Here is a 13,975-nt window from a genome sequence, read left to right on the forward strand (position 1 = left end):
TACGACGAATTACCATTTCGAAGTGACAGAACAATTGTTCGTACTCTCTATAGTTTGTATCGAACATTCGGTTCGTAAAAATGAAAAACATCGTTTTGATAAACACGAATTCGAAAATTATTTATCACCGACAAGGGCATACTGCGAACTGTTGCACGTAGATTTCGGTGAAACTTCGCCGGAATGTTTATCGATTCAATGTAACAACTATGACGTATTTCGTTGCCGTTGTTTTTATTCGAACACCTCTCGTACCGAAACCACGCACTTTATTTGCGTCTACACAAGTTTTAAGTTACAAAGGATATCGCAAAATGTGTCGAACGAAACTCGCGTTGTTCCACCAGGGCTCAATGTTTTCCATTTCTTCGAAAACATTTTTTCTATCGATTTACAGACCTCCGGTTACACTACAACTTTCGTTCGATACATTTTTAAAAACATTTTGCAATCAAAAATTTATACAGGCATAAATAAAGTAGGTGGTCGTGATACAAGTAGTTTTTCCCTTTAAGAAAAAAATATCAGAAACGAAATACGGTGTAATTGGAGCGATAAACATTTTTACGAAGTTTTACAAAGAATCAACGTCCGACGTTTCGGAGGTTTTCCTTGCTGGTTATAAAATCTGTTCTCTGTTATTCAAAGTATCGTTTAAAATCCACCGATACGTTAAAAGAGGCAAAGTACTAAATAAAAACGTTTCTCGTTCAAAAGTCTACCGAAGTGATATACATCGCACAAACGTATTCTACGAAGAAAGGTAACCTTTCGTAACAATACGTTCTGTACCTCGACGAACAGTAATATTCCAACCCTTGTTCGTCGAGCAATCTTTCTTTCGGCGAACCCTAGATAAGCACAAAATTTTACACCGGCAGACACCGTTTACAACTACCATAATTTCCTTCTCGGAACTCGGGATACTTTTCAAGTAGCCCGTAGCTGGTAAAAACCGTTCAACTTCCAACAACTCTACCGCAAGTTAACGTTCTACGGTTCTAAAATTCGATCTCGAGGCTCTCGAAGGCGAGCGATCGCGAACGGAGACAAGGTTTCCATAGACGAGGAAATATTCCATCGTTCGAAAGCAGCGTTGACCGATCTCTGGCCAGCATGCCGGGATTCCATTCTCTCTCGAGTCTGAAGTCGTTGGGTGAAGTTCTAGTAGAGTGGCCGCGGCCTGGGTGACCACGCGATCGCTAACTAACCGGCGAGTACACGGAACGGGACGCGGATCGGACAAGACAAGACCATACGGGGAAAAAATAGTGTGCGTGTGTGTACAGTCGAAGAGAGATATCACTCACTCGGCGTTGGTCTCCGGCGTGGGTAGATCGCCGATGGTCGTCAGGGTGAGGGTGGACCAGTACAGCGAGCCTAGGTACTTCCTGGTCAGGGACGCGTACTCGCCGGGTCTGTACGGATAGACCCAGTCCCCTTGGAATCCCTCCGCCTCGCTGAGCAAGTAGTAAAAGCAGCCGAACCAATGGGCCAGGATCAGCAGTATGTGTATCAGATTCAGCACACGCCACAGGTTCGGGTAAACGGTCCGTGATTCCACCATGTAGTAATAGTTGTACACCCGGTAGATCTTCAGAAATCTGGGGAACCTGAGCATCGGGTTACTGCCGAGGTTCACTTGGAGCAGATCCAACGGTAGCAACGCGAGCAGATCGAGCACGAACGACTTCGACTTTAGGTAATGGCCGGCCAGTTTCTTGTTGTTGTAGACCATCAGGCCCTGCTCGAGGTATCCGGTACGGAATTGAACCGCCACGTCGAGAAAGAAGACCAGATCGGTGAAACCGTCGCACGCTAGCCAGGCGGCTGGCGCCAGCGCCTGCAGTTCCGGTAAGCTTTGTCGCACGATCAACGTCCAGAGATTGTAGAGAACGCAGCCGGACAACAGCATCAGCCAGTAGTAGTAGAAGTTCTCGTCGGGATTGACCACGGTTTTCGGTGGCTTTTGGGGCCTCCTCGGCCGTCTACGGCGACGACCGCTGGAATCCTTGTCGTCGTTGGCGTCACCCTCGCCCTCTCCAGTGTCCAAGGTCTCCTGGCTCTCCGGGATCTGTCGCGTGGAGAACCTCTTGAGAAACGAGTCCTCGCGTTTCAACGGTGGTTTCTTCTGGATCGTCGATATCGCGGAGGAGAGCTGAACGGTGGTGCGCAGCTTCATCCACCGTTGATTGCTCTTCGTTCTGGGAACAGAAAGAGGAATAGATCGACAGTCAAGGACGGATTTAATCGTACCGACGGAAAACCACGGTTATCGGAACCGAAACACCGAGTCCTCGGGGTAAGTTATCGTAACGATTCAGACGCGAGTTTCCCCTCGATCGAAATACGGATGATCGCGAGTGCTTACCCAAAAGACGCTAGTTTTGGTATTTCACCGGGTATCGATCATTGGATTCGCTCGAGCGAGAGCTTTGTTTTTTTTCTCTTTTTTTTTTACTCTCTATCTCCCTTGGCGAGGACTTAACGATCACCGGGTGATATGTATTCGCGTTCTTAAATTCGAATGCCTCCACCGCGAAGCTTCGAGAGGATTACGGAAGTACGAATCACGAGCGAGAGTCATCCGGTGTACGGTAAGTTTACAGCGTTGCGCGTTACAAAGTACGTAAATTTAGTTTCGGATACTCTTCCGTGACTTTGAATCGGAGGAAAGTATATTTTTACTCGATCTCGAGATTTATCTTCCGCGGTAGACGATTCGAGGGATGGAATTGAAATATTCCGAGCCGTGTATTCGCGTTATGGATATATGTGAAACGATCGGTCGACGCGGGATCCGAGTATCAACCCTATCCGAGTGGTTTCTATTCTCTGTTTTTGCTAACACGTACGTGACTTTATTCGCGAGATGTTAACGTTGAAGTGATGTTATCGTTGGAAAAGAATCGAAGAAATAATCGACTCGCTTCTCTTGACCCGTATTAGAGGGTCCTCGAGTCGTAAGGGTGCACAGATTGTTCTCGTTTCTGATTTCTTGGCGATTCAAGATCTCAACTGGGTACCGATTTAACGCAGCGTGTTTATTAACTATATTATTCAATTATTCTATTATATTTCTCTGTCATTCTATGTTATTCTTTTACGTAGTCGGTTAATACTCGGACCAACGGTTAATCGGACATTTTTATACACCTTTAATCTCTTCGATTTTTGTTTTATTTTTTAATCATCCCGTAGACACAGTTTCGACACAGCAAAGCGGTTAACTGCCATTCAGCTCGTAATTCGTACTTTCGAGTTGCATTTTAATTCCTCGGTGACTTCGTTAATGTCGGGTTACTTATTGCCCTGGCCGCAGTTAGAAGTGTATTTTACGACGCGAATAACTCCACGAATGTATAGTAAATTTGGGTTATGTACGAGCGTGGGTATGTGCGGACAAAGACGTTGCGGAGCGGCAAAGTCTGCACATTATAGCCGCCTTCGAGTTCAAAGACGTAATACCCTGTAACCCCGAGGGACTTGTATGATCGTTCGGTATTCCGCCATTTCGATAAATAGCGTTCTCGTTTCGGCCGTTCTTCCAGTTACCGTTCCAACCGTTGCAGGGAAAGACCCAATAAATCCAAATCCTCACGGTCTCGAAATAAAACTGTAACCACCTCGAGTTACGAGTATCGGATTCGCGTTCCTTTCGTTTTACCAAATGCAACGGCCCAAAATGGTATTTCGAACCTACCTTTCTCGATCTCGCCGATTGTCGTTCGTTACACTTTCCAGTTTTTCTTTTTTTCTTTCTTTTTCTTTTTTTTACGCGATCTGAACGTCACGAATCGAGGGACGAAATTTAGAACGATGTACGGTGCATTGAAACAAGTGATTCGATAGAACGTTCAGGAACGCAGGGTTAGATGAACTAAACGAGTGAGAAATATTTAGACAACGTCAAACGTGCTTTGCAAATCAACCGCTTTTGGAGTGAAAAGCGATTTTCCGTTCGGACAATGAAATCGTGATAGTGTCTACTACGTGTGTAATGCGAAAATAAATAATTGGATCGTTCTTCCGGCTACGATATTTATCAACGTTTTGGCGGGTTTTCGTGATTCGCGTTATCGAAATCGAAAATTGCTACTCCCGAAGGTGTCCGTTTGCAAAACTGGGTCGATTTAAAAATGTTCACCGAGTTCAATGAGAAAGAAAATATTTTCAATCTCTTTTGACACCGTGTACACGTACGTGTATCGAGTAAGTTTCAAAGTCCGCTACGGCGAAACGAAGAAAACGCGTTTGTAAAATATCGCACAAGTTTCGAGCGTGCGCGCGAGAACGGTCGACGGTAAACAAATTTTCGTCATTTTCTTTGCACAGCTTGGAGCGTAATTAGTGGCCGACTGATAACGAGGAGATTTCTCGCGCAAAAAGGAATAGAAAGCGAGTCTTCGTTTTTTCAAAGAAACGATCTCGAACGTTTCTTGGATACGTCCGCGATGTAACTCGAGAGACATATTTTTCAATCGTTTATCATATTGCCTTGAATTCGTATTTGTAACGATTGAGTAACGAATATAAGAGTAATCGAAGAATACGAATTGAGTAACTTTGTACCGGTTACCAATGCAACGATGGCCTGGTTGAAATTGATGCATGTAGCTTTCGTAGTTTACTCGCTTAAAAGATTGCTTAAAAATTTATTTATTTATCGTAGCTTTCGGAGTTCGTCTAATTAAAAAGGTGTGCATAAATTGTTCGTCTACCGTCGTTTGCGAAGCATCGAATAAATATAAATTTAGCTCGATTTACGAGGGTTGATTTCACCCCTTGAAATTCTCGCAACGCAAACGGTGCAGAGTTTATCGAGACATCTAACGCGTATCGTCAAAGTTTCCTAATTTTTGTAATTCTCGAATCCGTGGCCGCCTCTTTCTAATTTAGCGTACTAGTGCGTTTCGCGTGTTCGAACATTTATTCTCGCGAATGCGACATTGTTCCGCACTTCCCGTTCCATTTTCCACGAGGGATCGTGTTCTTTTCGTTCGTGCCACGAATTACGCTCCACTCTGTGTATAATTAAGTACAAGTACGGTCTCCCGGAGTTATTCTTAAGGTGTTGCAAGCTTCCGTGAAAATTTATGGGTGTCTTTACATGACGCGAGGATTTTAATGCTCGTTTCGCGGAAACAGTGACAAACGGTTTCGATTAAGTCACCTTCGCTCGCGAAAAATCATTTCTACGCGGGGAAAAAGAAAGAAGAAAAAGAAAAAAAAAAATAAAGAAAAGAAAATAACGAAACAATGAAAATATGGCAGTCGGTGCGAGTTTGAAAACCGAAAGTAAAAATCCATCGTACGTTCGTCTATCGAAATCGTCTAAGAAATCGTCTAACGTGACTGGTACGAGAAATATTTCGCCTCGCTTCTGTGCGACACATATGCTTCACACGTTTCTATCGGGATGCATCGTGCAAACCGATTAAACAACAAAACAGTGTTACGCCGTATTTTCGTGAACCTTTCGTAGAACCTTTTGCAAACCATGTCCATGCATGATACGCCCGTACACGTATCGCAAACCTTCTTGCATCTCGTTCCACACTTTTCGCTATGGACATACATACGTATACATATCTATATGCTTGATTGCGAGCAGACAAAATTAAACCTATTTTCGTTCCATTCGCCAAACCCACTGAAACGAAAGAAACACACCATTCCCTTGCGAAACAATCGACGTCGTTCGATTATTAATATTATCATTATTATTATTATTGATATCGTTATTATCGTAACGTTTCTTTTTTTTTTTCCTTAATCTAATTCTATGCGAGACAGATGGTAGGTGATTCTTGCTTGAAATAAGAAGTGAGCGAGAATCGAGTAAGATCAGTTCAGTATCAGAGCATCAGATGGATGAGAGGCAGACAGACAGACAGACAGATATAGACAAACAGACAGAGACAGAAACATTGAGAGAATTGTCAAGTACGTTAGACAGAGGCAGAACGAAACTAAAGGTAAACTTTTTTATGCCACTACGCATTCTATAATCGTTAACACACCCATGTTACGTGTATCGTTTGTGTACGTATGTACGTGTCTCTGTGTATGTGTGCAGTGTGTCCAGTAACGGCGTGTGTGAGCGTGTAGAGATATGATAAATGTCGTTTTGTTGGTGAACTGTGAATACGCTTGGTAATCTGGTTTTTTCTTCTCTAATCGAACGAGCTGGTAGAAGGGAAGCAGTTGAGACAAGCGTCGGCATTCGTTCCGAGAACATCGCTACACTCGTACCGTGAATCGGAGATCTAATCTAGAACACCCAGAGATTATTCATCGGTATCGTTTCATTCGTCTCATAACAGTTCAAGAACGACTTTAGGTGAGAAAGTTCACATGTTTCCTTGCAACTACGGTTTCATACTACGTTTTCTTGCATTCTAATTTCTCATGCAGACGGTACCGTGCTTCGTGGATCACTTTCGATACATTACCGACCACCGAACCAATTAACGAACGTCCCTTTGTTCACGCGCGAGGAACACGTCCGATCGGTTCGATCGGTTTCGTTTCTCGTCTGGACGTTTACGCGAAGATAAATTTCTTTTCGAACGTTCGGTCGGGAATGCGTCGAACGTTCAGCGTTGAAGCACAGTCGTTGAAATTTTCGGGATTCTCACGAGTCGGATGGAAACGAAACGGTGGTACAAAGGACAGTTTCGTCGCCGAGGGTACAAACGATCGTCCACTATCCCTTTGGGAACGGGTATCGGGATATTTTGAATTTATTTCACCCCGGTGAACGGTATTCGAACGAATCGATCGATTTTAAGCAGAGGAAAAAATTATAAACAATTTTGGAAACGACGGTACGTTTGCAATCGATACGTAGACGTTTTCTTGCCGCGATCGATTAATCAGACCGTTGGGATCTATCGGAAGTCCATTGGTACGAGTCGTACAAATTTATGAATATATTAAATATGAATGTAACGAATCATTACGAATATATTAAATCGATAAATGTATATATACGGATGCAGGTGATGAAACGTAAAATTGTTCTTCTAAGGAGACACATGCGAGAAACTCTATGCAAGCTGTTTCATAAAATGGGAGCACGACTCGAGCACGTAAAAATAATAAAGTTTACACAGGCATTTGTCCAATTTGAACTTCTTTTCCAGTTTGGTCGTTTCTCTTTTCGAAACGAATCGACTCGACTCAACGCGAAAAGACTTCCACTCGAGTATATCCTGGACTCAACATCGCCCATTGTGGTCTTATTGACTTACAACCGCATTCATAATGTTCAATTTAATTCACTTCGTTCTGGTTTCGTAGCCGAGAGCAGTACCTATCGCAAATTTCCAATAGTACTTTCCGTACAGACCGTGTAAGTAATATTCCAACGTTCGCGGGTTCGTAACTTTGAAAAATAATAAAACAGGACAAACAGGATTGCACGAACTTTGTTACAGCGAGTTTAATTTGTCCACGAAATTACGCTCATGTTTTACGAAACATCTTGCACGCTCTATAAGAAATTCTCGAAAGTATTATTTCCACCGAAGTGGAGTAAATGTGCGAGGCAGGTAAAATAATTTCTATATGAAAACTATTAACGTTAAAGTTTGCATTATAAAACTCGATGAACGTATAATGTAGCAGTGATCAGTCATTTATTGGCTCTTTAACGTTTCGACCGTACGATTATGGCGACAGAGATGGATCGTTACGTTACACGTAAATTTCTACGTTAATGTTACTCTCGTACCGTTGACTCTAAAACTTCGTCCAAATGGACAATTGCGAGTACTCCGTTACCAAAAGGATAATATTGCCGACATCGATCTTTTCCCTTTTCTTTCCTACAAGAGCGAAAAGGCTTCCAGGAAGTGTATTGCAATTTCCGGTCGATTGAATTCCACCATTTCCCCCAAGAAAGGAAACGAACGAGGATCCCTTATTAATTCATGCCAAATGCCAGAGAACGCTGCAGTCTAATTTCAATGCGTGCAATCTCGTCTTCTTATCATTCTCCAAGCACTCGCCCTAACAGAGGATCAGGATTGGATTCTTTCTGCCGCTTCCCAATTACCGAAATTATCACCGGATGGTTGTTCCAAGGTTTCATCGCGCGTTGGTCTTCTCGTCGATAAAATGATTCGTTAACGACGAGGTACAACCATCGTGAAAATCGCGAACGAAAAACTATTCCCTTTCGGTTGTCCTACCTCTCTCCTTTTCTCTTTCTCTCGTTCCCTTTCTCTCCCTTTTTCTCATTCTTTCTCTCTCTTTCTTTCTTTCTTGTTCTCGTCGTTGATCGCTACAGTCATCGGTGCAAGGCTGCTAAAGATACGAAACGGACAGTGATGGCTCTTTATCGTGCTTCTTCGAAGACCGTAAAACCGATCGTTAAACTCCGAATCTTCTTGTAGATGTTTCGCGGACTTGTAACGCTCGAATTTATGTCACGCTGTAAAACGCGATACGTCGAACGGTTTGGTTTCGGAGCTGGAAATCCTTATTGCTTCCAACGCGATTCCTAGTTCCGTTATTAGAAAAAGGTGATTCCGCGTCTCGCGATCGGTAGATCGTAGCAAAAATGCGATCCACGTTGTCCTCGCGAACGATCGCGACCTGAATTCCTTCGAGGAGTTACGAGTGAGCGAAAAATCGGACAACTTTTCGGAAATTCTTTTCGAAAACGGATACACGATCTCATCGAACGTTTATTCGCTGGAGAAAAGTACAGAAATGAAATAACGGACGTCTCTCGATCGGTAGATCGTAGCAAAAATGATCTCTGGTGACCGAACGATCGGTATTCTCGTCGCGACGAACGACATCGAAGGACTTTCAGCCGAAACGCGAAGAGAAACCCGAGCTGTCCGGTTCTCGTCGTTACGAGCAGTCTCTATCCGTACGACGCTCGGAATCGCTAAAAAAGTGGGTACAGCGATTGGCCATCAGCCGTGTCATCTAATACAAAGTGGTGGTATGTACTGTGCAGTAAAGTCGACGTTACGGACTAAGATTGAGCGGCGAAAAGGTTGGCGTTGCGGTGACCGGTGGCCGGCCAATACTTTCGTGCGACGTCGCCTCGATTGCACTCGGTGGCACGTTCACGAAGTAAAAATGGACGAAATCGGTGGCGAAACGCGACGGTTCCGACGTTTCCCTGTCAAACTTTTACGACACGTACACGTTCGCGTTAAGCTTCGTGAGAAAGGTATCGGTTCGCCCGTAGCGACACGTTGAAACGGTATCCTAACGAATCCGGAAAATTCCAATTAGAGGAAAACCCGTACGACCGAAGAAGAATCGAGAGGGTTTCTTTGGTCTCGGATCGAAAGTGGACGATATTTGTGATTTTATTTTTTTCTCCGGTACGAGATACGTATTGAAAAGAAACTTTTCTTTGGTAAATAACGAACACGGTGCGTAACGACAATTGGTGCATAATTTATCCGTAAAGATTTGTCACGGATCTCGCTGCGTCCTCCGCGTGGGAAAAAATCGCGCGATTAAGGATTAAGGGCGCTCTCGCGACCAGTTCCGTCGGAGTAAAAAATTGTTCGGCCACGTCGCGACCGGAATTCTCCGTAAACGTCGTCCAGGGAATATTATCGGTGAAGCAACGAGACCGCGGATCCGAGGAAAAACAAAACAGTCCCGAGGGCTCGGCCGCGGTTTCTTCTCCTTTTCGCGAGGTCGCGGCGACCCGTTTCCTTCCTCGGGTTCACTGGCTTCCGCCTCGGTGAATCCCCGTACCAGATTTACATCGTGAACGAGGCCGTGTGGAACGTATGTATATATATATTTTATATACGTATATATGTAGAGACGCGTCGATATGCGTACCGGCAAGAGAGAGGTAGGTACATACGCGAGAAACTGGGATGGGCAGAACGTATTCTCGAAAAGTATTCGAACGAGGAGGTTCGAATTCGAGAACGACTAGTTCGAATTCGAGAACGACGATTTGAATTTCGTTTGTAGTCGAGTGCTGAAAAATGCACAATGAATGTTCAATGTGTTATCGTATCGTATTCGATAGTCGCGCAAGTGTATTTTATACGGTTTCAAACACGCGGGCCGTGGATAAATTTTGTTCGAAAACCGTTAACCTGTTGCACTCGAAACATTTTAGCGCGATGGAGCCAACCGTTCGTCCAACGGAATTTTTTAAGGCAAAACGAAACACGTGTCGGGCGGAAATAATTTTTCAGGTAACCTTTTCAGTTTCACACGCCGTGTACTTTCTCTTGGCGCGATCACGAATGCTTGTCGCCGGACTAAATTATACCAGCCTTGTATTTGGTAGAGGGATTTAAATGTACTTCGAATCACAATGTTCGATATTTTGGATGCATCTTAAATCGGAGAATTCGATGTCCGGGTGCATCTTAAATTAAAAAATTCGATATTTTAAATGCATCTTGAATCAGAGAATTCGATGTTCAGGTGCGTCTTAAATTAGAACATTCGATATTTTAGATGCATCTTAAATTAGAAAATTCGATATTCAGGTGCGTCTTAAATTAGAATATTCGATATTTCAGATGCATCTTAAATTAGAAAATTCGATATTTCAGATGCATCTTGAATTAGAAAATCCGATATTTTAAACGCACCTTGAATTAGAAAATTCGATATCTCGGATGCACCTGAAATTCGTCCATTCGATATTTCAGATACACTTTAATTGGAATACTCGAGGATTTTAGGTGCACTTGAAATTAGAAAATGTTGCCCATCCCTGACGCCCATCCCTCGCAAGACATCCTGTGTTCGTTCGTTCGTGTACGTGTAGCGCGTGTATATGTCTGTATGCACGTGTACGCGTGTACCAGTGTAATGGGTTTTGTTAGAGTGCAGTTCAGAGGTTACCGTCCATATCGAGCAATGACGGGAGTACCTCTTGATCTTGCGTAGAGAGGAATATAGCGCCATGACGGCGCGTACGTTACTCCATTTTTGCGAACCTCTCGTACTACGGGGTCTCCTGGCGGTAGCTGGTATCTCGGTATCGAGGCCATTGCTCTCCAAGGACTCCGAGGTCGTTGAGGTTGCGCTCGGTCCCGGGGCATCGTTCTCCAAGGACCCTCCGTGGCTCGAGGAGGTGCCTCGACGGTACAGCTCCGATAACCTGCGAAGAAGACAGAACCCCGACGGGTTGCCTCTCTCACTCACTTTCTCTCTTCCTCTCGTATAGCCCATTCGCTCGACCCTTCAGGAATTCCTCTCTTTCTCTTTCTCTCCAGTTCCCCACCTCTCGATCGTCTCTTCACTCTTTCGCACACGTTAAATTTCGCCTCGTGGCTTGCTTCCACCCGTTCACCAGTCTTCGTTCGTTTGCACACACGCTTACGCTCGCTTGCTCTGTCTCTCTTACTCTGGTCACACTTCCGCGCGACCTTCGATTCGCGAAAACTCTTCGGAAAACTCTGCAAGACGGTGTTCGATAAGGAAGGAAAAAAAAAAGAAGAAACAAACGGTCGTGCGAGAGTTCAAAAATGAAATTCGCTATCTTTCCTGTTTCGTTTTCGTCGACGTGCCTCGATGCTTTCGTCCAATGTAAATTTCCTTTTTTAACCCTCTTTGGATTCTTGTTCCCGTTTCCTTTTGCAACCGTACTCGAATTTCGCGACCGTAGAATGTATTTCGGACGTTATTATCGTCGAAATGTTTTCGGGAAGCTATTTCGATAAAAGTTACACGGTTTGGAAGAAGTTATTATACAGACGGTTGACAAGTTCTATATGGGTCAAGTGTCTTTGTACCAAATCGTTCTAACTTTTTTAAACCGCGTAACTTTCTATTTAACCTGTCCCGAAGACTCTCGAGACTAATACGACGCCCGTTACGTTGGGTTTGTAACGGGACATCCTTAACTACTTTTAACCGATATTGTGTAGAATATTTGTGCAAAGAGAACGTACTATTATACGTAGAAAGAACTGTTTTAACGTTTAACGATCTTTTTCAACGTTATCCGTGTTCTCGTTGGCAATTTTGGATATTTACTTTCAACGATCGACAAACGATAAAATCCTTCCAACGAGAACACAATCTGAACACTGTACGTACACGGCGAGCGATGAATCGTTGCACTTTGATTATTCTTGTCATTAGAATTAATGGTCGATCAAAGTGTACAAATATTTCCGTTAAAATACGTTCTCGATTTATCGAAAATAGTTACAGCGCACTGTATACGGCCGATGGTACACACCGATGACGCGAATCAGAAGCTTCTGGGTTATGCAGACACTTGTAAACCGGAAGAAAGAAACGAGGTGACGTTAGGAAACGCGGGAGAAGATACGAAGAAATTTAAAAGTATAGTCAGAGGGAACTTGTTATTTGTACGGGGCCTCGTACTCACCTGAAGAGGTACTGTCACGCGATGCGCAAGAAATACACTATTCTGTTTAAAAATCTAGAGACGACCTCCGTATCTCGAAAATACTTGCACGATAATAGGATCGTTCCTTACGAACCATGAAATTATTATCAAAAATACTTCTCTCTCTCTCTCTCTCTCTCTCTCTCTCTCTCTCTCTCTCTCTCGGTTCTATTATTTCGAAGATATCTACGTTACGATAGATCTCTTCTTCGTATTGTAATTAATCGCGAGTTTCCTCCACCCCGAAATTGTCATCAAAAACACATTTCTCCAACTTCTGCAATTTCGAGGTACTTAACGTTACAATAACTACTGGATTCCTTTCTATTTTGCGATCGATCATTGTCGACGAGCACAATCTGTGAAAATATAAGATAATCCTTCGAGCTTCGAGGTCCTAACGATGATACATCGTTATTTAATTTGCATTCTCAAGTCGTGTAAGGCGTTTCAAAGTGGAATTCGTTACCTTCGAGGTGGAGTATCGCACAATGGTCAGCTCCCTTCGTGGTTGAAATTCCCGCTATTGTGAATCCGTTTGCGAGAATGTTCTTGCTTTGCAATATAGAAATGTACGTACAGTCGGGAATAGTTTTACAAAAATGTAAATCCGCCAACGAAAAAAATAAAAATTCACTTTCATCTTCGTAAAAGTACGTTTCGGAAAAATGTTTAGCGAACATCATTGAATCGATTCAAGTGGAAAGATACCGGACTCCTATTTTAAACTTCTCGTACTGTAACAATTAATCTGCTTCTTCTTGTTATTGGACAAGATCGAACCACCGTTTACCTCGTTCTAATAAAATGATCATCGTATCCTTCGACAACTGTCCCTTCCTTGACGATACACTCACTTTGTCAAGAACATTGAACTACTTTACACGTTCGAAGTTGAACCGAACGAAACAGAAATAACTATCGTTCCCTTACAGCGAGATGGCTTACCAAACGATCAACGAACAACTACTGGATCGTTTAATTTTTTCCTCGAATCGTAATTAATTTTACTCTTTCTGTTTCTTTTGTAAAGTGAAGGTAACGATAATCTACGGATACGCGAGGCTCGAACCCATCTGCGTCGCAACGTTGCACCGCGTTTAGCGTTTCGCATTATTTGCAGGCAACGGTGCGTGTTCCGCATCGCAAGTGCATAGAAGCTACCCCTCTCGCAAACAAATTGCATTCTCTCCGGTTAGATTTTGATATTTTTTCATAGAAAAAATTCCTCGCCTCGGACAGTCAACGTTCCATCGAACCTTACGTCACCGCTTCGACCCTTTGATATTTCGATGATCGTTGATAAAAAGAAACAATAAAATCGGTTCGTTCTTTCTACCTTTCTCTCTCGTTCGCAATTTCTCCGTACCGTTTCTTCGTCGAGCCATACGAGACTACTGCGTCCACCCTTTGATATTTCGATGATCGTTAACGGAGCAAACAATAAAATCGGTTCGTTCTTTCTACCTTTCTCTCTCGTTCGCAATTTCTCTGTACCGTGTTCCTCTATCGTACCTTTGCACGCACGCCATCACGCTCATCCTTTCTCTCTGTGTCCGTCTGTCCATCTCCATCGCATTGTACAATATCGAGGTACTC

General features: G+C 43.5%; 1 protein-coding gene across 4 annotated transcripts in view; it reads right to left on the minus strand.

Moving 5' to 3' along the window:
• The window catches only part of LOC143153603 (uncharacterized), a 192,440-nt gene that overhangs the window by 50,055 nt on the left and 128,410 nt on the right, over window positions 1-13,975 (minus strand). For all 4 annotated transcript variants that reach the window (XM_076325001.1, XM_076325000.1, XM_076325002.1 and 1 more), the window contains one exon: window positions 1,311-2,204. In XM_076325001.1, the coding sequence (XP_076181116.1) occupies window positions 1,311-2,204 (894 nt within the window). The remainder of the gene's footprint in view (window positions 1-1,310; window positions 2,205-13,975) is intronic.

The sequence above is a fragment of the Ptiloglossa arizonensis genome, chromosome 13 (genome assembly GCF_051014685.1).
Source record: "Ptiloglossa arizonensis isolate GNS036 chromosome 13, iyPtiAriz1_principal, whole genome shotgun sequence".
Classification (NCBI taxonomy): Eukaryota; Metazoa; Arthropoda; class Insecta; order Hymenoptera; family Colletidae; genus Ptiloglossa; species Ptiloglossa arizonensis.